This window comes from Onychomys torridus, chromosome 5 (genome assembly GCF_903995425.1).
Source record: "Onychomys torridus chromosome 5, mOncTor1.1, whole genome shotgun sequence".
NCBI classification, from domain to species: Eukaryota; Metazoa; Chordata; class Mammalia; order Rodentia; family Cricetidae; genus Onychomys; species Onychomys torridus.
In genome coordinates, this window is record NC_050447.1 from 40796864 (window position 1) to 40823339 (window position 26476).

A 26476-nucleotide genomic window follows, 5' to 3' on the forward strand; every position below is an offset into this window, starting at 1 on the left:
CAATAGTCTTTTGGTTGATAATAAATACAAACTCATCCATGTGAATGTATTAGTAAGGATTCCTTAAAAATACTTGTCAAATTAGAACTATTAGACTAATTGAAAGTCAAGTTTTAAAATATGTTTATACTTACCCATGAATATATGTGTGTATGTACATATGTAAATATATATACACACATGCACACATACACACACACACACACACACACACACACACACACACACATAAAAGAAAGAAAATAACCCACCAAAACAAAAAGACAAAGTATACAGCCATGACAATATACATTGTTATTTGGAATAAAGATGAAGCATGTTCCTAATTTTGTTCTCTGAAATAAAGAGATGAGGAAAGATGGTTTCCCCAGTGTAAAGCTTAATCAGTCATTTTTTCAGAAAACAAGTGTGTAGGGTTAGGCACAGCTCAGCAACAGAGAACTTTTCTGACATTCATGAGTACCTAGGTTTGATCCCCAGAAGAAAAGAGAAAAAGAAACAAATCAAAGTTTAGAAAATAGAATTTGTGATGCATCTGTCTGAGAGCTAGTGTTCATTAAAGGTTGTGTCTTACAGCTTCCTATTGCTCCTCTCATCTTGCTGTTCAATTCTCTAACAACAGCTCACAGGTTTTCATCTTCTTCATTGGGTCCTGGCTTTGGTTGGTCTTTAAGTCCTGAATAAAACATGAAGGAACATGTTTGCATTTGCAGTATTTTCCTTGTAGGTGGGACCGCCACACGGCAGAGGGGCTTCTTAGGATGCATCAGGTCTCTTCAGTTGAATGGGATGGCCCTAGATCTGGAAGAAAGAGCCACAGTGACCCCTGGGGTGCAACCAGGTTGCAGAGGACACTGTGGTAGCTATGGAAAGTTATGCCGCCATGGAGGAAAGTGCAGGGAAAAGCCTAGTGGATTCTTCTGTGATTGCTCTTCCTCTGCCTATGCAGGACCATTCTGCTCTAAAGGTAGGTGTGACTTGAGACTGTGTCCCTGGGAATAAGATACCTGACATGGTTTGTTTGTTTGGTGTGTGTGTGTGTGTGTGTGTGTGTGTGTGTGTGTGTATCTATTTGAAACAAAAGTCTCTACATTTAAAACATTCTTTTGAAAAATGGTTATTTTAATCCTTGGGTCTTTGACTCAGTTCTGGAAATAGTCACATTGTCTATTGCTTAATAGTCACAAATTAGAAGCCTTTAGGTGTCTTCAGTGTTAGCCATCAATCTACTTTTACTTTGTCTACTATTAATGTGTTTAAAGAAAAGGGATGTTAACAACCTGCCCTATGGAGCAGTTCTTGGTTTTAAAAACCATTCCAGGGTGTATTATTACTTTTGGTTAGCATGTTCAGCAATGCAAAGAACTACAGAAAATTAATGTATTTATTTTTTCATTCAAAAATACTTTCTATCAAATATTGATGTATAAGGAAATAGTGACACTCTGATCTTTGGTGTGTGGTAGAATGAATATCTGCTACAGAATTAAAACAGCAGAGTATTTATTTGGGGGCTTCTCTTGTTCATCAATCTATGCCACAGAAGAGGAAAAGAGCAGAGTGAAGATGTAACTGTTTTTAGGTGGCCTTCTCTGAATATACAGGCACATATTATACTCTCATAGCTTTTCATAGAAGAAAACCGACATCCAATTAATTTAAATTCATTGACTTTGTTGAAGTATCTCTGGGCTTCTTAATCTTCTCTTGAAGGAAGCTACAAAGAAATTGGCTCCAAATCAAAGCAACTTTGCAAATAAAGCACTGTGGGCTAGCTAATGAAAACCTGGCAAAACTACACTTTTTGGGTCATTCTCTTTTATCCAGAATGAACTGTAATTTCAAAATCAACCACAGTAATAATCACATGCCACTAGTAACATTCTAGGAGACATGTTTGGTCTAAAGTGTGAAGTTAAGCCCTTCTTGAAACTGACTTTCCTTTATTTTCTAATTGAAATTTCCAGTTTCTAAATGTAATCAGAATGTTATGCTACATGCACACATTATACTGTGTGTGAATGTAATATTATAAATAATACAATTAATGCATTAAAAAATCCTTAAAATGAGATGAGTGTCAAAATGTTGCTTTATGACCCAGTAAGCATCATTTATAAGACCTATCAGCAACCAGATGCTTATAGTAGCAAAGAGAACAATGTTCAAGGATTCAAAACTAATTTCTCCACTGATCTCTACCATATACACATATTTGCCTACATATGCGTTTAAATTTGAGACATTAATTTCCTATAGGTAAAACGTTATGCTTGTTAAATTATTTCAAAAGGGCTGCATTCACTTTGTTGATCTCTGCTAAGCATATGCCGCTTACACATTAATGCTAGACTTCATTTTCTTTATGTAGAAGACAACAAATGTGAAAAGTAGTTAATATAAAATAAAGGTATTTCTGTTTATTGATACTGAAATAATGAAAAAACATCATTCTTCCATTTTTCCTATTATAAGAGGATACATACATCCTAGCTACAACATAATAGATGGATGTTAGAATTTAAATAAGAAAGTAGGTGTTTAGAGAGGTACAAGACAAGAAGCTTGGCTTATGTGTGAACTCAGATAAGAGAGCACTAAGCTTGCAATTGTAAAGCCAGACTAAGGCTTAATTATATGTCATTCAAACATAAAGGCATTTTACAAGCCATCATGAAATCTCTGTTCATTCTCTGTGTTATCTTAGCCTTGGACTATTTCTTCTAGCTGTGCACTTCATTTTTATATTAAGCATTAAGATATCAGTTAATGTAATTTAGACAAGATCCTTGTATGTAAAAATTTTAACATATGGTCTGCATATCATTTCAGAGATTTCTGCATATTTTGGATCTGGGTCTTCTGTGATTTACAATTTTCAAGAAAATTATTCTTTAAGTAAAAACTCCAGCTTCCATGCAGCTTCATTTCATGGTGATATGAAGCTGAGCAGAGAAATGATCAAATTTAGCTTCCGGACGACACGGGCACCAAGCTTGCTACTGTATATGAGTTCCTTTTATAAAGAATACCTCTCAGTTATCATTGCCAGAAATGGTGAGTGTGTTTTAGATGAGAGAGAAGACTGAATTAGAATACTGAGGCAGTGGAATATAGATCCTTCTGGGGTGCTTGCTTCTAAACGAGAGTCAGGGAGAGAAATTGAGTATGCCTAGCTTTTATCTTCTTTTTGATTTTGAGTATGATCTTATATATTAAACTAAAAGGATCATTGAAGTTCTTACGATGGTTTTTTATCCTTATAATTTTGGTAATTTTATATCAGCTATGTGAATTTTGGGTTTGTTGCTATAAACTATTGTTTTATATGTTTTTATTATTTTTCATTATTTGTGTGTGCATGTATGTATGAGTGCATCTATGTACACAAGTGCAGGTGTGCTTGGTGGTAGCCAGAATCATTGCATTGAGTTCCCTGGAGCTTGAGTGGAGTTACAGGAGGAAATGAGGCATGACCTGGGTACTGGGAATAGAACTCAGGTCCTCTGCATGAGCAGTGTGCCCGCTTAAGTGATGAGCCATCCCTCAAGAAACTTATATTTTATTTTTACCAGGAACTCTTAAGTAGTTTATATGAATATTGATACAGCTTTAGTGTTTTACTTTAAAATAAAATGTCTCCTTGTGTGTAACACATATTTTCTTATAATCAAAGCTAAACTGTATTCAAGGAGTGTCAATGGACCAATATTATGCACAAAAATGTCCAGGAGATGACCTGTTGTTCCTAACAGATGATAATGTAGTCATCAGAACTGGTGCTGTATTTGTTCAGAGTGTTGGTATGTGGGTTCTGAAATGTGTTTGCTACAGAAACTTTGCGTTGGAAAATGCTTACTACTGGTTTTCTCTGTCTCATGTGTAGATGAAAGATGCATATTTTAGAAATAAATTCTCCAGGTGAGAAAAATAAACAAATAAGCAACTGTGTCGGCTCACTTAAATCAAATGGCCCGAGGGCACTGATTACTACAATAGGAATAATTTTGTTTCATGTGTGCCTTCCATGTCTGCTTGGAGCTTGGAATTTATCTGTATTTTGAGGATTTTTTCTCTGTCTTTTTCTGTTAATTCAGGAGGAGTTCTGTGAAACAAATTAAGTGAAATCTCTGCAGGCAATTGGATACTATTAATTTGAATAATAAATTTGGCTAAAATTCATTCATTTCACTTTAATTTCATTCCAAAGTTTGTACATCTGGCCCCTTGGAAATGGGTCCCATTTTGTGTAAAACTACATTTACTCAAAGCTCCATCCCTCAATTGTCTTTCTGTGTGTGAGATGGATATTTAAAATAACATGAGGTTATATTAAAATAATGTTATTGCAATGTAACATGATGCATGGCATTGGATAAATACTTGCATTTTCATTTTTCATTAAATGAGAATGGTGTCATTATTAGCACATCATAATTTCAGAGTTGACTTTTTGGGTTGAAGTTAAAGATTTCAGGAGTCAGTTAATGAGCAATATGTCTACTCTTGATTTAGAAAATATTATAATTTCACTTAGGAACTGACTTTTAGAACTTGCTTAGGAGACGCACCCAAAGGAGTGCTGGTGAATCTTTTTCTAGGAGTGACTATATTAAAACTTAAAAGGATTCAGACATTTCATAAAGTGTTTTAAAATGGAATTTTTCCTTAAAGTGTAACTTTTTCTACTTTAGGAAGTTTACAGATAAGGTACAAGCTAAATAAGTATCAAGAGCCAGATGTTTTCAGCTTTGACTCTAAGAGCATGGCAGATGGGCAGCTTCATCACATAAAGATTAACAGAGAAGAAGGAATGCTCTTTGTGGAGGTAATTGAGATTCTCCAGTGGTCATACACACCACACTCAGGCATGGGGCACCTAGAGCTGAAACATAATCCTGAATCACATTAGTAAAGACATCTTCCAGTAGTCTTCCATAGATACAATTAGGCTGTATATAAAATCATCAAATGTAGTTGAGTGTTTTTCCCCTCTATTTTTGTTTTATAACAATATTATTAATATATGATGCTTAAAATGCCAAGCTCTGCTTGGCTTTATTTTGCTCAGAAAAGAAATGATGTCTAGTTTCTCAGAGACCTACTGGTAGGTCCATCAGTCATCTTAGGAAACCCACTTACTTCAGATGGGTACAAATGCAGCAATCATTCTACAACAGAAAATAATAATTGAAATATCAGAATAAGTTTGAAGAAAGGATGTGATTCAGAGCAAAATTGAATTACTCACCTTAGCAGCTTCTGCAGGAAACCACTAATGTTTCAGCTCTACATAGAAGAAAATTTCTTAGCTGCATGACTCCAGTAAAAAACCCAAGCTAAGAAAAAGTATTGAGATGAAAAATAACACTTCTTTTTGTTGGCTTTACCAATTTTGCGTTTCTTGTGCAGTAGAGATAGGTAAAGTATTAAAGGGAAAAGATGGAAAAATGAATGGGTGTCTGCCAGAGATTAGAAACCATCAGATGTTGAGTAGCTAAGTTTTGAAATTTCACCTTCTTAAACTATTATAGAACTATAATAACAACTGCCTATGTTTTTTCTTTCCTTCATCTCATTTTTTTTTTGCCACAAAACAATGGTCATTCGGATGGCTATATTTTGTGTAATGGTTTTGTAGATTGATGAGAATACCAGGAGACAAACCTACCTGTCATCAGGCACAGAATTCAGTGCAGTCAAATCTCTGGTACTGGGCAGAATGCTAGGTAAGTAAAAGAAAGAACCCTCTCCCTAGTCATAATATATAAACAAGAATCAGAAGACACACACTCACACACAACAAGTGTGTGTGTGTGTACATACCTCATTATGTCAAAAGGAATAGCTTGCCTTATTTTCATTGTGAGGCAATCAATGATGGAAGTAACTGTGAGTAGTGGTTTCTTGTGAAGGAACAAGCATCCTCCTTTGATAGAAAGGCCATACTGATCTTTGTCATGTGCCAATCATCATAATTGTGCTGGATAGTCAACTTAATACAAGCTAAAGTCATCTGAGAGGAGAGAACCTTAATTAAGAAAATGTCTCCCTAAGATCAAGCAGTTGGCAAGTCTATAGGGCATTTTGTTAATTAGTGATTAATGGTGGAGGGTCTAGCCCCCTGTAGGTGGTGTTATGTGTGGGCTAATGATCCTAGGTTCTATGAAAAAGCAAGCTGAGCAAGTCACTAGGAGCCAGCCAGTAAACAGCACCCCTTCATGGCCTCTGTATCAGCTCCTGCCTCCAGATTCCTGCCTTGCTTGAGTTCCTGTCCCAAGTGCTTTTGATGATGAACTGTTATATGGAACTATGAGTGAACTAAATCCTTTCCTGCCCAAGTTGCTTTTGCTTATGGTGTTTCACCACAGCAATTGTAACCCTAAGACAATGATGAGGAATGATATTTTTTTCCTACATCAAAAACACCAAGATAGAAATGGCAATGTATACATCTATCAGCTACTATTGTGAATGTCGCATGTCCCCATAGGCTTATGTGTTTGTACACTTGACCCCCAGCTAGTGGTATTATAACAACTTTTGGAATGTGGATCCTTGAAAGAAGATGTGCATAATTGGAGGTAGATTTGAGGCTTTTTAGCTCAACTCCACTTCCCGTTCACTCTTCCTCCTGTTCTGCCAAGATATGAGCAAGTTAGTTGTCCTGGGTGAACGCATACTCCAGCCACCATAAGCTTCCTGCCACTACATCTTCTATCCATGGTGGTTTGTAGTCCTCAAATTATAAGCCAAGCCTTCCTCTCTTACATTGCTTCTTGCCAAATATCTGATCATAACAACAAAGAAGGTAATGAGTATGTTTGGGAAATAGAGAGACCTTCACCTAACAGTGAAACTGGAGTGATGTCTGGAGGAAATGAGAGGTGAAGGTAATTCCAGTTCAGGAACATGCCTTTAGCCTTTGGCCTTTGGCCGTGCTTTTTGTCATGTTTCATCTGTTGTATAATTTATTTACTGACACTCTCGCTTAGACACATCTAGGTGTCTTATAATTCCTTTTCATTTTCATTAGTGCTTATAGTAACGACAGTAAAGTAGATACATGCAATCTCCAATAAAACATCATAACATACATGCACTTACCAAGAAGGATTAAAATGAAACCTGAGAAGTCAAAAGATACTTTATTTTCAGTTATAAATAAACAACTAGGTGTCAGTATGTCACATTATTTTATAGAGGGAAGCTTCTTGTTGTCTGGTTTTCATTCCAATCTGATATTTGGTAGCAACCCATAACATTTTGTCCAATAAAATATTTTACTTTTGACCTTGTAAGTTGTTTGTACCTGGATTAATCATTCCTTATGTTCCCTGTACATCATCTTAAAATCCTGAGAATGTTTGATTAAACCCATGGGTGAATGATCAAAATATTGGCCCTGGAGAAGGTTAATAGCTAAGTTTATAAATATTTATAGGCTTTCAGGTAGTGTGATGAGCACCAAAATTATGTCCTCCTCTCCCAGCAGCAGAAATATCCTGAATCTCAATGGCCATTAAAAAATCCACAACCCAGCTTAGTTATGTGGAAACATAACCAAAAAATTCTAAGTGAGTCTCACAGTGCTAATTGTGTGTGTGTGTGTGTGTGTGTGTGTGTGTGTGTGTACATTTATACTATATATCTGACTTTTTAAGAATGATATATTATTTTCTCTAAGTGATATGCAAAGTCCAACATATTAGACATAAGATGATGATTCCACTTTATTTCGTAGCTTTAAGATGGACTCAGATCCTAGACTAGATGTGTATTTAGTAGACAAAACAATATGCACTTTGAAGCTATGCATGGAAATACTAGTTTTACACTAAATAAAACTTAAGTACTTAAAGTAATAAGGCACATAATATGATGCTGACACTTGGGAAGCTGAGGAAGAAGAATCAGAAGTTGGCAGCTGGTCTGGTATACACAGGAAAAGCCTGTCTCAAAAAAAAACAAAAACAAAAACAAAAAAAAACTGAATGATGACACCAGCGGGCATGTGAGAGTGGACTGGGAACTACAGGCAAGTGAGGAAAGCTGGGAGTGGGAGAAGAGGTCTTCCCCAGGGAAAGCACAGCAATTGATTATCAAATGCCAAACAGTCAGCCCTGAAATCACACACACAAGTAACATGACGCAGAGTGAGTACATTGTGTTTAAGAATATATATGTATGTGCATATACATATATGCATGCAATAGTAATTCATGAAAATAGTAATTGTGAATTTGAAGGAGAGTAAGAAGGGGAATATGGGAGGGTTTGGAGGGAGGAAAGGAAAGGGAGAAAAGTTGTAATTATGTCATAATCTCAAAAATTTTTCAAATTTAATAAAAAGTTAACAGGACAATTTTTATGCCCACTCTGGAAACTCATACAGATAACAAGGAATGTGAGAATTTACTAAGATGTCCTCATCAAGCTTTAAGTACAATGTCTTTAATAACACATCACTATTTAGCTAGTACAGTCTTAGAGTTAACACAGAAGAATTTAATAGTCTTGCTTAATTAAGGGCATTATTCTTTGAGCCAATATTTTCAGTTTTATTATTTGTCACCATCCAGATTTAAAGACATATTTAAATTCATCAAGCTATGGAGATACTGAAATATTTACTAACAATCTTTAAATGCAGTGAGAAAGACTAATTTATATGTTAAAACTTTCCAACTTAAGAGTAAACAAAATCATGTGAAATTTGTCTCCAAGATCAAAACACTACCTGGTATTCTTGCAGATATAACTTACAAAACATTGGATATCATACAGTACAATTCCCATTAACCACTTCCTTCCATTTCTTTGGCCTTCCAAAATTCAATGTGAATTATTAATTCTTTTTCAATAACCTCTTTCCAATGAGGGGGAGCAAAAAGAAGAGAAAAACAAAACACTAGTTAGGTTCTCAGGGGAAAACAGAATACATTTTTCCAAGATGACACTGAAAAAATCTCTATGCCTACTTCAGGGAAATGTTTCTATCATTTCAGTCAGGTGTAGAGGTGAATGTGTTGGCCTCCGTGAATTGGTGATTTAGGTTGTTGTTCAGAAGGTGTTGTTCAGATCATTTCTTTTCATAACAACAGTATTTTATTTCACTTATAAAATAGCATCACATTAGAAAGCCGAAGGGAATTTGAGAAAGAATGAAATCCTGTCATTTGTGGCAAAATAGATAGAGCTGGAGGTCATTATGTTAAAGGAAGTTAGCTAGACACAGAAAGGCAAATGCTGTAGGTCAACCCTTGCATGAGGATGCTCAAAAGAGTTAACCTGAACGCAAAATGAAGATTACTAGAGGTTGGGAAGGGTGAAGAAAGGAGAGATGCTAAAATACAGCAAGATGGAAGGGGTAAGTTCAGTGTTCCACAGCACAGCAGGATGTCTACAGTTCACAATAACCTCTTATTTATTCCATGAAGAACCGGAAGAGAAGTGCTTAGGGGCTCCTAGTGTAAAGAAATAATAATAAAATGGAAATGCTAGACCCTTGATTTGAACAAAACTTACTACATCCATATATTAAAACATCACACCAAACTATAAATATGTGAATGAGACAGGTTAATAAAAATGTATTTTTTAACTTCAATTTTAAAAAATTAAATTTTATTTTAAATAAAATTGAAGTTAAAAGTACATCTTTATTATAAGGATAGCTCACCAATGTAAATAGCTGCCACAACAAAACCATAGCAACATTACAGCCCAAGCTGAGTTAGCTGTGTGGGGCAAGTTTCTTGTCTGACCCTGTGCCATGGGCCATATGGATGGGGAGGAATGAAAGCCTCCAGTATGAAAAATCCAGGATGAGGCACAGGGGAGGTATCAAGCGGTGGAGCCCCACCCTGAGCTGCAGACAGTCTGGTGAAAAACTCTTGGTTGATTATTAGACTCAGAGAAGTCCTTCACTAAGCCTACATGCGCTTAGGTAACATTATTCATAGAACTAAACATCTGCATCTGATAGCATAAAAGTGTGCTCATGTTTCAGACCATATTATTATTATTAGACTATATTCTGACAAGGAGGGGAAGCATGGGCCAATATCACATTCTTGATATCAAGAAGATAGATTAAGAAGGTTTTTTATGCATATATCACAAACAATTGTATATAGTAATAAAAAATAATCAAATGAATGAAACAGCTCCCAATCTCAAGAGCTCTTGTGTCGATCAGGTTATGAGATGAGGCATATATATAAGATGCATAACATATGTGCTCATAATTCTAAGTAATGAACAATATTGACATCATATTTTGTTTTCAAATTTAATGCCAGGGTTTCTGATAAAATATTATTGAAAGTAGAAATATGTTAAATATATTATAAATAATTAGGACATTGAGATGCATCCTGTGAGGAAGACTGTCTTAACAAAATTATGGAATGGCATTTATTTCCCTTTTCAGATGAATGTAGAAGACATATGGAATTAATGATGTTGTTAATGTTTTTACTCAAATTGCACATTATTCAAATGTGTATCATTCATGTTGAAAACTTATGATTAAAATCCAAACTGAGCAATGAACTTCATAATCTAAATCAATTCATTCTCCCTGAAGTATAAGTGATAATTTATTTAGCATGTACCTAAGGTATGGATCTAGATGAAGGACTAATCATTTGTAATTCAAAGGCAATTAATAACTTCTAGTCAAACTTTGTGTGGCATATGAATTCATTATAAAATGTTGCAGAGTATATTAGTACATTCTAGTGTAGTATATTAAGTTATCACAAAATAGATTGACAAAGTGGTTGAATAATGAAGATATTGATTTTCCAGAGTGTTGCTCGCTTTTAAAGTTATGTGTTGTGTTAGTACAGGCCTTTTGAAAAATAGTTGGCAGCAAAAGAGTAAACACTAGGAAATTTTTATTAAGGGAAGGAACACTGTGAGAGAAAACACAGAGGGAAGGGAGTTGGCTGAATTAGGAAGCTATCTTTACAGTTGCAGAGACTGGGGTTGAAATAGAAGTCTGTTATACCACTGTACAATCTAAGAAAGATGCACCAAAATCTTCTGGGAACTTCTGAATCAAATCAGAGAAGTCTCATTATTGTGAAGAATTTGAATGCCTGTTATTTCCAGTCCTTGGCCAACAATCCAGAAGAAGCATCACATGGTAGTGAGCATGAGGTAGACTGAAAAGCCTGGCAGTTGGTATCCTCTAGCTGAAGATCCTCAAGGCATATTTTCAAAGGCCTGCATTAATCAAATATGCTTTCCAGTCTTGTTAGCCCATTTGTCTCATTGATTTAGATATTCATTTAACACATGCTTTGTGATTGTCTGCCATGTATACGGAGCCATGGCCAATGAGTCAACCATCACATATGTCCTTTTAGAGCCTATACGTAGGTATTTACAGTAACTGCAGAATGTTCTTGTGTATTTAATTGAATATAATGTACCTAATAGTGCTCTACATATAATTGGCTCATTTCCTCTCAAATTAAAATACATTAAATGTTTACTAAAAATTAATTATGCATATTTCTTTTAAGAGGCGGCATGTAAAATTGACCTGTGTCTTTTTCTAGTTTGTGTACAATTTCAACCCAAAACTGAAACTATGAGAATTTACTGCTTTGACAGATAAAAGCACAGAAATACAGAAATTACTGTTATTTTCTCGAGTTTCTTTAATATTCTTTTAAAATTAGAAAGAAATGATAATTTTGGAATACTGTCATTTTTAAATATTACTAGCATATATTGAACAAAGTAGGAAAACTTTAGAAAATTGTATCTAACTGTGCCAGGAATGATCTGGTAACCATTTCTTTTTAAATTAATTAATTAATTAATTAATCCCAGCCCAATCACAATTTTCCCCTCCCTTCCTCTTCTCCTCCTAGTCCCTCCACCAACCTTCCCTCTTCCTCCCCCATCCACTCCTCCTTTCTCTTCAGAAAAGGGCCGTCCTTCCATGTATATGAGCCAGCCATGATATATCAAGTTGAGTAAGACCAGGCACCTTCTCTCCTATTAAGTTTGTGCAAGGCAACCCAGTTGGAGGAAAGGGTCCCAAAGCAGATAATAGAGTCAGAGTCAGCCCCTCCTCCCACCATTAAGAGTTCCACAAGAAGATCAAGCTACACAACTGTAACATGTACAGAGGGCCTAGCTCAGTCCCATGCATGCTCTCTGGATGGCGGTTCAGAGTCTGTAACAGAGTACCTGAACGCTCTAGAACAAAAGGAAGCAAACACACACAAAAGGAGTAGAAATGCAGGAAATTGATGAAGGCTGAAGTCAATAAAATAGAAACAAAGAGAAAAATACAATGAATCAAAGAAACAAAAAGTTGGTTCTTGGAGAAAACTAGTAAAACAGACAAACCCCTGTCCAAACTGACTAAAAGGCAGAGATAGATTATCCAAATTAACAAAATCAGAAATGAAAAGGAGGATATAACAACAGACACCAAGGAAATTGACGAATTATTAGGTCACACTGGTAATCATTTCTAACTCCCTATTACACTTAAAACATAGAAGTGTTCAATAACTCTAGCAATAATAGATTTGATATATGGCATGGAGATTAAGGTTTTATGGAAACAACTCACTTCAGAGAAGTCCATATCAATAGATTGTTACATTTTACACTTTATATCCATCAACCCCTGTAAAGTTAAGATTTGGGAGATAATGCCTGAATAACTATATATGTTAGATGTTTATTGGACGCCTTTTCAACCTATTCTGGGGAATAGCTTATGCCTGTGTGGTATGGTGTCTCGTAGCTGTCTTTTTTCTGTGGCTACAGAGCCAAGAAGTACACCTAAATCACTTCCAGGCAGATTGAGGTGAGATATAAATACAGTTTGGTCAGCAAGGAAAAGTGAGTCTGTTCAATATCGACGAAAGATGTTTAAGAGCAAGATCCAATGCACAGGACTCCTTTATGAAAAACTTACTTTGACTTTACCAGGCAGAAGTGAGACGAGTGGTGACCTAGATAACCCAAGGACACTGACTTTGTTAACATGCTGTGTGGTAACTCTTAACATAATGACTAGTTATTTTAAAACCAAGTTGAAAAAGGAAGTGTAAGTTAGAATAAAAAAGATACAAAGACCCAAAAATCAGTTTTGAAAATTCATCAGTTCTACAACCTTTTGATTAAAAAAAAATACTTAAAATGTGGCTGAATGACTTCAAGGCTGTGTCCTTGTAAAGATGGTGGTCAGTTCCAGAGAGTCTTTCATGTCATTTAGAACTGGCTATTGTTGGACACTTGTAAACACCATTTTTTTCTAACCCCATTATGTGAATAGAGCTCAGAAGTATCATGCCACAATACCTAAGGGATATTCATGATGCCAAAAGAAGCATATTTCCTGATTGTAATTATAGAACAAATGATAAGATGGAAATTGGGGCTTTTTGTCAGAGCATATAATCATGGGTAAGTGGTTCCTGTGGGATGGGCAAGCACACTTCTTCGAGTGAGCTGTCTCACTCAGTGCCATCATTTGGTTGTCAAGCATCATAAAAACAGAACTGTGCTCACACTTCAAAAATACCAACCACAGAAGTGAAAATCATTGATCCTCAAATCATGCAATATCAGGTGCTGAATCTAGAAATGAGAAAAAAATAAGACAAAACAATTCTACAGTATAAATGAAAGAGGCATTATTTAATTATGGACATGCTTCAGTGTGTCTGTATCAGGAATACATAAATAAACAAAGATAGGATGGGGACAGGAACAAGTGTGGTTAGGAGAAAGAGAACAGGAAGGTATTGACCAGAGTGCAGAGTGGATAAGAACTGCTGACGTAGAGAGAGGGCACAGCCATACATAGGAGATTCTGAATGTTTTATCTGATAATAATCTCTAATACTGATTAGAACATTCTATCAGTATAATGGAGCAATAGCGATGGGTCCATGTCTCCAAAGCATAATTTAACATTGTTAACAAAAATTACTTACTCCTGCATTATACCTGAAAGTCAGGTTTGTTAACACTGATGGAAGTCAAAAGATTGTTGTTACAGTTCAGATTCATTTCTAAGACTGGACCCTGGAGGAGGAAGAAAAATTGACTCTTCAGTCTCATCTTCCTTGTGAGAAGCACACATACAATTTTCTTAAGCACATTTGTTCATAACTTTCATAAACTCTAATGTTAATAAGAATGGAGAAATGTCTCAGTGGTTAAGAGTGCATACTGCTTTTTTTCCAAAGGACCCAAATTTGGTTCCCAGTACCCACATCTGGAGATACAGCACCCTCTTCTGGCCCCAATGGTCACTACACTCAGGTGTACATACCCACACACAGACACACATATATGCATAATTAAAAAAAATCTTTTCTAAAAGGTGAATTATTTGTCCATAAATTCCTTAAGTTAAACACTTGTGAGATGATTTGATAATAAGAGATTTCTCTGAGATGTAATTAACTGAAGAAACACGTAGGTATAAATTGTTTTGATAATACACTAAGCTTTTATTGAGTTTCAATTATACCACATTTTTAAAAAATCTCCTAATTAAGATAATTACATAATATTAAAGTTGCATAAAACCTCTCATAGGAAAATATGCCCTTTGTTTTAAATAATGTTATAAATTAACTCATTGTAAAAAACTCCAGAAAAATCACTGTTCGAAGACTGGATGAAGTTAGTAGTTATTGTTTGTTGTCTTGATGTCAACTGTGTAATCACATGAGAAAACTGACGCGAGGATCTCTTGGTGCTTCAGTATGACAATGGGAAGCCAGGCTGCATAAAACGCACCCAGTTTATAGGTCTGTGTCTGTTAGGCTGTGCTAACATCGCTTTTTCTATCCAAAATACATTTTATGGTTGAGTTGAGTCCTGCTCATGGGTTTCTTTCCATTTTAGAAGAGGTTTGAAAAAACTGGAAGATTGTTTTCGCTCAACTCAGCAGCCACTTTAGTATGCTTACAGGTGACAACCCACAGGATCATTGATCTCTTCTGAGCCTGTACATCCAGGAGATACACTTGGATTTATGCAGTGACATTTAGATCAGGCAAAAAAAGTTTGGTCTGAGAATGTCTATTCAGTTTCCTCAGAGAAAGTTTAGGAAGATTGAAATGTTCATCTCAAAGATATATTAGTTGTAAAACCTTCTGCAAATCCAAGAGGTGTATTTAACTTTCTTAGAAAGGTTGCTTTTATTTTTAGACGAAGAGGCCATTTTAGTTTTAATTATGTGTGTATGTATGTAGGTTTATAGGTTTATGTGTTCAAGTGCATGTGCACATAAAGGCCTGAAAGAGGAGGGTCAAATCCCTGGAGATGTAGTTGCAGGTACCTGTAAGTCACCTGACATGGGTGCTGGGAACTGAACTCTGCTAAAGGCACAAGTGCTCTTAACCACTGATTCATCTCTCCAACCAGAGTTCCTTAAAGGTGCTAGTTTTGTAAATCTGTCTAATGACACTTAAGTTGAGACAGGTTCTTCTGCAGGAAGGTTCTCGAGAAAGGTACCTAGGAGTAACTTCTGTATGAGGGTATCGGCTTTGCAACTGAGAGCAATGGATGATAGGTACCTGTGAGATTTAACTTGGTTGCCCACCCAGCTGTTGGTGTCTGATTTGCTGTTTGATTTTACACTCACACCTGTTTTTATTTGGTTTAAATACATGCAGAGGCAAAGCATCTGCTTATTCTAGCCTTGGCTGCTTCTGTGATTCATGACAATGTTTTTCTGGCAATACTTCCTTATCTTTATCTTACATGTGAAAGTTATTGAAATCCTCTCTGAAGTTGCCCCCCCCTTTTTTTTTTTACAGAAGACATTATAAACTACTTGCATTTATTCTCATTTGAGTTCTTAGACTTTTAATTTGGGGGTAGGTTATGAGAACCATGAGAAATTTTATAAATCACTCCTTGTCATTGTTCTTACACCGACTGCCATATCTTCCTAGAAACACTCCTTTCTCTGTAATAAAAAGGCACTCCATCAAATCCTAATTTCCGGGAACTCAATTTTTCTTGTAGGCTGTTTGTTAAATGATTTTTTTCCCTCACACAAGCAGAAGTTATTCCCTTTGTTGGCATATACAATTGAGGCTTATTTTTGAATATGCAAGACTGCCCAAAAATCTTGAGTCACTTGAGGATTTTTATAACCAGAAACAAGAGCTGGAGAGGTTTGTTCTCAATTCCCTCCTCTCCCTTTACTTCTCTAGCCTTTGACACTGGGTTGGAATTGTAGGAATCAGATAATGGGAAAGAAATATATTTTGCTAATTGACAATGTTAGCACACTTGTTGGAACACAGAGGATGCTAAAGTTTTTTCTAAGGCCTGGGTTGCTTATGAAAAACTCCAGACTACACTATTTATGTTGTCTCACAACTAGTCTGAATTCTGGGAAAAAGAATATAAGTCCTGTGAAGTGTCCTCCCATTCCCAATTCTAATGCTATCCCATCCATCAGTGGTCCTGAAACAAGGAGTTGTTGGTCTAGTTAAGCAGGAAGGCTGTGTTTGGCGGATGCCAGTGAGGAAGCAATCCTGGGATTCTTTATCTAATGGCTAGAGGTGATTTTTTTTTTTAATGCTATCCTGGAGGGACTTCACATAGAGAGTTTGAATTTTACAGATCCTGGGGAATGTTGGCTTTACCAAGACCCATAGACCACATGTGTAAAGACCAACAGTAGACTATACCAGTTTGTATGTTTTCCTTGTTTCTCAGTGCACGGTGATGACCTTATATCTAGGACATTTCCATTCTGATGTTGTACAAAGAGGTTTCCTCCAACAACTGAGTCCAAGGTGACACTACAGACTGAGAGGACAAACACTTCTGGGTGGTCAACCTTCTCTGAGTTTCAAACATCTGAGGCAGGAAGTAATTGAGCACTAGCCAGCAGATGGAAAAGAGAACTGGGTGTTAGGCTTCTTGCTCTATGCTCAACACATATTTTCCCTTTCTCCTTTGGTTAATGCTGTCAGGAAATATCCTCACAGGAGCACCTATGGTTGTATTTAACTAGTCTGCTGGGCTCCACTCAATCCTCTCAAGATGACAAATCACGATTAATCATTCAAACGGATTCAACATCAAGGAAAACAAACAAAACAACAAGCGAGATTCTCTACATAAATTAAGCTATTCAAGGAGAAAGACAACCCAGATAAAACTCAGTACAAGTAACTTAAGTAGATTCTAGTAAAGCAAAGGAAAACCAAACAAAGAGCTAGAAGAACAAACCGGAAATTAAACTGGAAAGATTGATCTATATTGACGCTTGAATTAATTTCCTAGAAGATGAAGTGAATCAAAGGTGTTTGACCCATGCAAAAATAAGTTCTGAGTTATGAAAAAGATGAGAAAGTAAAATAGACTTGGCGACGATGCACAGGAGACCCAGGATGAATAAGTGACATCCCGGAGTGATGAAAAGAGCAGAGTCCAAACAATAGTCATGTGAAATCTATGGAAGTTCCCAAGCTAAGGAAAAGCTGGGCATATTGAAAGGATTTACTGTAAGGGGCTGGAGAGGTGGCTCAGTGGTTAAGAGAAGTTGCTACTCTTTCAGATGACCTAAATTTCCAGCAGCGACACCAGACAGCTCACAACCATCCAGTATCCAGGGAATATGATCTCTCTGTTCTACTCAGGTACCTGCACTTATGTTCAGATATCCGCAGGCAGACACACATACACACCTGCATATAATTAAAGATAAATCTCTTTTCTCAAAAATAAAGAATTTACTATGTCCTCTGAAGAATATTGAAAGAAAATAATTCACAAAGAGCAAAAGATGAACTCACGAGAGTCTCTGATACACTGAAAAGGAGCAATAGAGCAGGGAGGTGCAGGAGTGATCTCTACACATTATACATTAAACACACACAAAAAAAACCCAATCCATAAAGACCAATCCCTATTCCACATGCATTCAAGGCAGTGTCCAGGTTAGTTCCTGACAGAAACATCACTAGTTTCTATTTCTGTGTTTTTTATCTGTCCTCTCACTAAAATGTAAGGTGACTGAACAGCAGGGGACTTGTTTCCTGCCTTCTTACCTCTGAAAACAATAAACAGCAATGGATTAACTGTCCATTTTAAATTTAATAGGTGTTAGTTTTTGTACAGTCATTTCATGGATAGGTAAAATGTTTTCACTTTGAAAACTTGAAATTTTCAGGCTGTATCTCATATTGGATATTTTTCGTGAGGGAAATGAATCTTGATTATTTTTTGCCTCAAAATCTTACAAATATTTTAAAAGCCTACAGAAATTTTATTCAGTGTATAACTATTGTAGAAAATTTGAAAAGTATTGCTATTTACATATATGCCATTTGTAGAAATCATGAAAGTTATAAAATATTCCTAAAATAAAGTTGGCATCTTTTCTCTAAATATCTGTAGGTCTGAACTTATAGTTGCCTTCTAAACAGGGGCAATTTTTTCTAGGACTCCAGTGCATATCAAAGTCTGTAGGTGCTCCAGTTACTTATAAAGAGTAAGGATATTAATATGTAGCCCATGGAAATCTTTACCCTTTCAGAGGAGGGGATGGGAGAGGTGAGCTGGTGTGGGAGGGAAGCTGGAGGTTGAGAAGAAGGAGGCATGAGAGAGGGATCTGTGGTTGGTAGGTAAAATGAATTTAGAAATTTCTTAAATTAAAAAAAATGTAGCCTATGTATGTCTCCCACATATTTACAGTCATGCCAGGTTATTCTTAATGCCAAACACAATGGAAACACTGTACAATTAGTCATTGTACTCTGTTGTTTAGTAGACAATGTCAAGGAAAATGTGTGCCATACTCAGCATAGGCATTTTTTCCCAGTGGGAGAATGACAAAAAAAAAATACTTATAATTTGTAACATGGTTATGCCATCCTTTAGAACTTCTGGTTAAAGTTGGCATTCCTCAATAGTGAATATTTAAATTGATTTTCTTTTTATGATTTTTTTTACTTCTTTTAATTTTTGAGATTATAATTATATTTCGCCCTCCTCTTATCTTCCTCCAAACCCTCCTATGCACCCTCCTAGCTCTCTTTCAGATTCATGGCCTCTTTTTTACTAATTGCTATAGCATGCATACATGTATATAAATATAGTCTGGTTGATCTGTATAATGTTCGTTGTATGTGTGTTTTCAAGGCTGACCATTTGGTATTGGATAGCATTTTTAAAAGATATTTTGGGTCTGTGGGTGCTTCGGTGTGTGGATGTAGAATGCATGGGTATGGAGGGCTTGTACATTTGTCAGTGTGATTGCTATGATGATGAGCTGAAGGACCTTTGTTTCTGTAGGGGTGAAACAATCCAACATCATGCATTGAGAAGTTCTTTTTGGCTTTCTGTTCCAATTATGGAGAAGGCAAAGCAGGATTTGGAACCAGCCAGGCACATCACTTCCAAGTCAAGAACAGGGATGCAATAAATGCACACATGCTCACTTGCTTGCCTGTCTGTGATCACAATCTCTCCACTCTTAAATAGATTACTACCCATGCCTAGCAAATGGTGCTCCTCACAGTAGGCTGGGTCTTCCCACATCGATCACCTTAATTAAGATGATCCCCATGAATGTGTGCCTAGATTAACTTGATCTAGATAATCTCTCATTGAGACTGTCTTCACAGGTGATTCTTAAGTTGTGTCAATTTGACAAACCCTCACAAGAGTCAGCAAAATATTTCTGGAGTGCATGATCTTCTGTGTGAGCCACAGAGTGAGAAATCCTTAATGCTATCCTTATCTAAGGAGGAGAGCCAAAGAATCAGGTCACAGCCTCCTGAGGCAGAATATTCAGGCCCCGATACCCGTCCTAACTCTGTTACTGCACTAGTAGTGCCTGGGTAGCAGCTGGATTCCTTTTGCTTCTGTCATTATTCAGAGAGTTAGATCTGTTGAGCCTTTTCACCGCTACTGTTAAGGTCTCCCAGGTTAATGAACAGAGGGTTTTAAGTATGGCTAATTAAGAATGAGATGATGAACTCTTCTGGAAATGATTAAAGGCCATAACCAAAAAGCTATGCCGTGTCCCTAATCTCCAGGCTTCTTTTTATAGAGAATGAGTCTCATAATAGGAAACCTTTCATCAGTGTTATTTTTATCATTAGATATAAAATGTGAATGAAAACAGAGCCAAAAGAAAATGTTCTTCAGAAACCTAGCTATTCCAAGAAATGACAGGTTTAGAATCGAGATGCTTGGAGTTACTTAAAAAATAATGTTCAAGCCCAGCTCTCCCTCAAAACAACAACAAAAGAAATTGCCAGAGTTATGAGTACAGTGAAGGAAAGGCTGAACGATGAAGTGATTCATGAGCAAAAGGAGATTGTGATTTGGGGGTTCAACTGGTCTGGGGTTTAGAATATAATGTCAACAACCCTGTAACTCCAGACAGCTCATCTGTAACAATTCTGGGCCCAAGTCTTACATCTGTGTGGCAGCAATAAAATATTTAAATAATAACACGAAAATCTCTTAAAACAGTGTGCTGCACACATATTCACCCAATAAATACCTAATGTCCATTATACTCTTAAAAGAAAAATGCACATCTTCATGCACACATGTGCAATGTAAGGGAAGATAATGATGCAATTTTACCACCCTGTTGGATGGATGATGTATCATAATCTGATTATCTCTGTACTTTAAAGCACTACAGTAAAAGCTGGGTGTGGTATATGTCTGTGATCATAGTATTTGGGAATTTGGGGCTGGAGTATCAAGAGTTTGAGGTCATCCAAAGTTATATAGTATTGGAGGCTAGTCTGCTCTATGTAAGATCTTGTCTCAGAAAACTAAATCAAATCAAACCATGCCACACCAAAACAAAAACAAAACAGCTCTATAATAAATTCCCTTTGTTTCAATTTAATTCCTGTAAAAACAACTGCTCTCTGTGTTACATTCTTTGTTATTAAATTATGAGTTAATATTTTGGCATTTGAACTAATCTCTGCCCCATAATAGACTTATTTTAACATGGGAGGAGAAGTTGCCTACCTATGGAGGTCACAAAGGTATTTCTACATAACAGGCTATCATTGAGACAGATATGACGTTCCTAACTCTCTTTGTAAGGAGACACCCCAATACTTTTGGAGTTTGGCCTCTACAATTGCTGGTACTAGTAGTCTACTGGAATGTTCAGATGGAATCATGAGGCGTCAGAAAGCTTTCAACAGAAGGACTTTGTTGGGTTGGGCAATTGATAGGGGAGTTCCAGAGGCCAATTCTTCCTCCAGTTTCTGTTATTTTCTTGGCTTGAATCTCAAAAGCTGAGCAGAGCTCTAAACCTAGGACACATCTCTTGATATTGATTGCAAACAATAAATATAGTTTGATCTGTTCTAGAATGTTAATGGCTAAGATGTGCCAGTTGGGAGGGTAGTTGCTAGCATATGCAAAGTCCTAGGTTTGATCCTCATCAATGAGTAAAACCAGGCATGGTGGTACACTCCTGCAATCCCAACACTTGGGAGATAGAGGCAGGAGAATCAGAATTCAAGGTCATCCTTGATAACAAATGGAGATTGTGATAAATCTGGACTACATGAGACTGTCTCAAAGGAGGAAAGAAACATGAAATCTTTTGACCCCTTGCTAGTTCATAGCTTCATCCATTGTTAAGACTGTTTTAATCATCTGCAGAGAGCATAGTGTTCTTAATGAGCCATGCTTGCAAACTTTCTTCGTTAACCCTGAAGTTTCAACACTATTTACAGAAAGACTTAACAGACCAAATTCTTTCAATAAAGACAGAAGACAGAGTTAGAGGTTCGACATGTCTTGCTGTTATATTCACAGATGCAAGGTATTGCATGCCTGCTTCACTGTCTTGCATGTTTAGCACTCTTAATCATGTGTGGTGTTCCTTTGTAGAGTACAGTGATGTTGACCAGGAGACGGCACTGGCTGCAGCCCACGGCTTTACAGGCTGCCTTTCTGCAGTGCAGTTCAGCCATGTTGCGCCTTTGAAGGCTGCTTTGCACCCTAGTCACCCAGCCCCTATCACTGTGACAGGGCATGTCACAGAGTCCAGCTGTGTGGCTCCTGCTGGCACTGATGCCACATCTAGAGAAAGGACACATTCATTTGCAGGTAACTTAAGACTCTTACCCTCCTCTGTCACAAATAGACAGGATTTTGAAAACATCCTAATTTTGTTGTTCTCCTCAAGATGGCTTCTGGGAGTGGCTTTTGCTTAATCTTCAGGTCTCTTCTTCATCACTGATTTTCTGGAGTCTCAATTTCATATTCATTTACAGTTGACATTGGTAAAATTGAAAATCACAGGGTTCACATGTTCACCTCTATTGTTCTGTTCTCGTTTAAAACTAATGAAATCTTCAGAATGTCCTCCTGCTGCTTGGGTGCATCACCCTGTCCGTTTCTGTGCTTTAACTGTAGATCATTCTGGAACAATGGACGACAGAGAACCTCTCACACATGCAATCAAAAGTGACTCTGCAGTAATTGGAGGTAACTGGAAATCACGAGTGTACTTTTTTTTGTGGAATCTTAATACCATTACTATAAGCATTAGAAAACTATCTACAAAGAATCTACATGTTTTCACTGGGGATGTAGTTAAGTGGTAGCATGCCTGTCCAATAAGCATGAGGTCTTAGGGTCAATTCCCAGAATGGGGAGAGGAGTTCACATATCTTTTTTTAAAACTTTGTATTGATTCTTTGTGAACTTTACATCATGCACCTCAATCCCACTCCTCTCCCCATTCCTCCACCCTTGGAATCTCCCCATTCCTCCACCCTTGCAACCTCCCCCAAAAGTAAACAAAAATAAAAATAATAAAAAGTTAAAACAACAACAACAACAAAACTCTCGCTAGGGAAGCTTCAGTGTGTCTGTCACCCAGTACACCCTTTTGCTTACTAAAGTTTATTGCAATGAGTCCTTGGTCTGGTTCAAGGCCCCTGGCTTCTGTTACACTGTTGATACTGGGTCCTCACTGGGACTCCTCTTAGATATCCCCTTGTTGCCCTGTGTCATGGAGATCCTGCAGCTTTGGTTCTTCTGAGTTCCCCCTCACATGCTCCAGCTGTTTTTAGATGGGGTAGATGTTGGAGTGGGCCAGTTCAAAGCCCTGGATCTGGACCTGGGTGGTAGTTGAATTGGTCAGCCCACCCACTCTTCTGTTCCAGCACTGCCCTGGCAAGAGGTGGAGTCAGCTTACCTGAGTGCTACAGCCAGCAAAGAGTGGAGCCGACACTCCTGTGTTCATGCCCTTTGAGGCAGTACTCCAGGGCCCATGCCACAGGGCCCACTCTACTGTCCTGCCCAGGCAAGGTGGTAGAGGGGCTCTCCCTCCTGATTGCTGTAGTCAGCAAGGGGTGGAGCCAGCTCTGCATAGCCCTTGGACATCAACATGGCCCCAGGTAGCAGCCCAGACCAGGGACTTCCACATGACCTTTGGTGGTAACATGGACCATGGAGACCAGGGTCTTCTGCCTGAGCTTTGGTGGTAACATTGGTCCATAGACATGATCCAGACGTCTGCTGCTACAGGGCCACAGGGTTCACATATCTTAATTGCCATACAATGAATCTCAATGTTTTTTAAATTTTTATTCTTTACACTTCATCTATGAATATAATGAATTTTGATCATATTCATTCTCTATTACCCTCTCTTAACCCTCCCATTCCCTCTGAACTGTCTACTTCCCTGTCCTACTTTCACGGCTTTTGTTTTGTGTGGCCCACATCCTTTGAGTTTATTTAGGTTACTTGCATGAACATAGATGGGAGGTTACCTACTAGGACATGGGCAACCTACCATCAGCTACACTGCTGAAGAAAATAACTCTATTCCCAGCATCCTTTAACTGCCAATAATGCTGAGGAAGGGGCGGAGCCTCTTGGCTATCTCCTGTCCATGATGGAATGTTGACAGACCTGCCCTTGTACACACCTTCCCAAGCACTGAACTTAAACAAAGGATGGTTTACAACTTTTACTGGGATAGTCTCATAGACTCTTCCCAAATTCCTAGCTTTCTTGGAAATTCTCTATGTAAATAGGATAATCTCACTAAAGCATTATACTCCAAGATCAGTTTTGCTAAGATATGTAAAAATGAACAGTATTTAGCTTAAAGATGGCCATCTGCAAGCCATTTATTTCCTTAGACATATCATTGCTTCTGCAAGGGCTCACATCAAAGTAGGGAAAAAACTAGATTAACATGACAAATATGCACTGTGTGTTTCTTTAATGCTTAAAATAGATAATTCATCATTTAGATGTGATTATAAAAGGATACCATCAGTTATTATCAAATATTAGGTTAATAGGTTGAAAGTGGTTTTTAGTAATATTAAATTGCAGAATACACACAAAAACTTGAAAAAAATCTTAATGTGACAGCATCTTCTTGGAGGTATATGTTATTCAAAACCAAATTCAGAACTAAAGCTTTTCTTCCTGATTAATGCTCTTCAGAAGCTGTTAATCAGAGGACCGAAATGTTAAGTGCCTTGACATTGCTCTGCACTCGAATATCATATGGATGCATAAAATAAATAACTATTCAGACTTACATCCAGATAAAGTGATTATTCATACACTTGAGAAACTTTTATGTGGACTCCATACTGGTTCCATTTACTTTTGTGTTTTACATAATTTAATTTAATTTTTAATCGTGTGTGTGAGTGTGTGTGTGTGTGTGTGTGTGTGTGTGTGTGTGTGTGTGAATAGTTTGATGTCTTGTGCTGTTGCTCATCTATTCATGAACTTTATCCCTCAGCTATACCCTTTTTATAGATGGTGAACAATGGTTAAAGTGTCTCTCATTGTTATTTCTAACCTTCTCCCCTTAAATTAAATATCTATAAGTTAAAGGTATACAAAATAGAATTCTTGTTTACAAACAAAGCAACCCTCCCCCCCACTTTTTTGGCCTGACTAGTTTAATCTTGAGTTTAGGTAGTTATTGGAATAGTCTAGTGGAAACACATTCTACAGTAAAACATACTGAAAGTTATGAGATCTGTTCATAACTTTTAAAGTCCAACAGTTTCAACATTTCAAACTAGGATTACTGATTAGGCAAAAATGACTCAGTCAGTGCTCTTCTTGCCTAGCTCACACATGCACAGGGCAGAGAGAGAGAGAGAGAGAGAGAGAGAGAGAGAGAGAGAGAGAGAGAGAGAGAGAGAGAACAAGGCAGGTTTGCCCCTCAAGGCTCACCAGGGTCCATGAAACCAGTATGCCTTCTGGTTTTGATCTCTTTGGGGACTGAGCTTTGGTTGCAGAGTAGCTGGGAATGGCCGTGTAAACTCCAAAGATCTCATACTGACTGTGTGCAGTTTTTCTGCTCATTCACAGCACAAAGCCCTCCCCTGTGGTGCTCTGTGTGGTAGTACTAAGGGAGGATTTTATCCCATTGTTGTGCTACTCATAAATCATACCTAGTGTGTAACCACAGTTGATGCACTCACACATTTTCCAGAGGAGATAATCCTCTTGTGTCCTCAGCTGTCGGTAACCATCCTCTGTGTTTATAAACAAAGTAAGTAGTATGCGAGAGGAGGATAAATTCAGTGAGATATTTTAAAATGATGATGCAGCTATGGAATGTTTCAAGCCAGACTCTAAGGATATAGACATACCATTTCAGACACAGAAACCTGCATACATTTCCCCCAAGAAAATATCTGCATGGTGCTTTGTGTACAACAGCACAGAACACAGTAGTTTATTTTATTTATTATGAATATATTAAATTGCTTGTTTGGGGGACTGGTAACAGGTTAAATTCAAGGTGTGTGCCTTGGACATAAAAACAATGGCATGAAACTTGACCCAAATTAAAAGAGATAACTCACATACTCACAGAAAAAAATGTCAAGGACCATCCCTGAAGCAGATCATCTGGATGTTCCTTCTAGGCTAATATTATAGTGATATTCATTTTTGTAACGAAAGTAGTACTTTCTTCAACATATCATAACATTTTCTTCACATTGTAGTCATTCAGAAACCCTTTCTCAGAGCCAGAACCTTTATAAGATAATTGAACTAACTATAGCAATTCAATTAACTGTTTTTAAAGGGATGATAGACAAAATATATAACAGCACACAAATATCTTGATTAAAATTGGTCAGTAATGTGGTTAAGTAGCCATACTCATTAGTAAAATTACCAAATGCATAGAATCATTATTATCTTTCTTGGGTAAGCATGACCTATGCAAAAAATTGGCTCAGCAGCATTATCATTATTCATGAAGACTCTGCTTAGTGAATCTTACTGAAACTTCCAAGTCCCTTCATGTTTTGATTTAATTTCATTACACACACCTACATTTATTTATATTGGATGAAGTCTTAGGGCTTGGGATGTAGCCTAGCTGGTAGAATACTTGTGCAGTATGCATAAAGCCCTGGGTTCTCCCCATGTAACAACAGAAACCAGGTATGATCCT

General features: G+C 37.1%; 1 protein-coding gene across 2 annotated transcripts in view; it reads left to right on the forward strand.

The window, feature by feature from the left end:
* Positions 1-26476, forward strand: part of Cntnap4 (contactin associated protein family member 4) — a 287263-nt gene that overhangs the window by 258297 nt on the left and 2490 nt on the right. For both annotated transcript variants that reach the window (XM_036187241.1, XM_036187242.1), the window contains 6 exons: positions 728-967; positions 2833-3057; positions 4695-4828; positions 5642-5729; positions 21904-22122; positions 22432-22503. In XM_036187241.1, coding sequence (XP_036043134.1) covers positions 728-967; positions 2833-3057; positions 4695-4828; positions 5642-5729; positions 21904-22122; positions 22432-22503 — 978 coding nt within the window. The remainder of the gene's footprint in view (positions 1-727; positions 968-2832; positions 3058-4694; positions 4829-5641; positions 5730-21903; positions 22123-22431; positions 22504-26476) is intronic.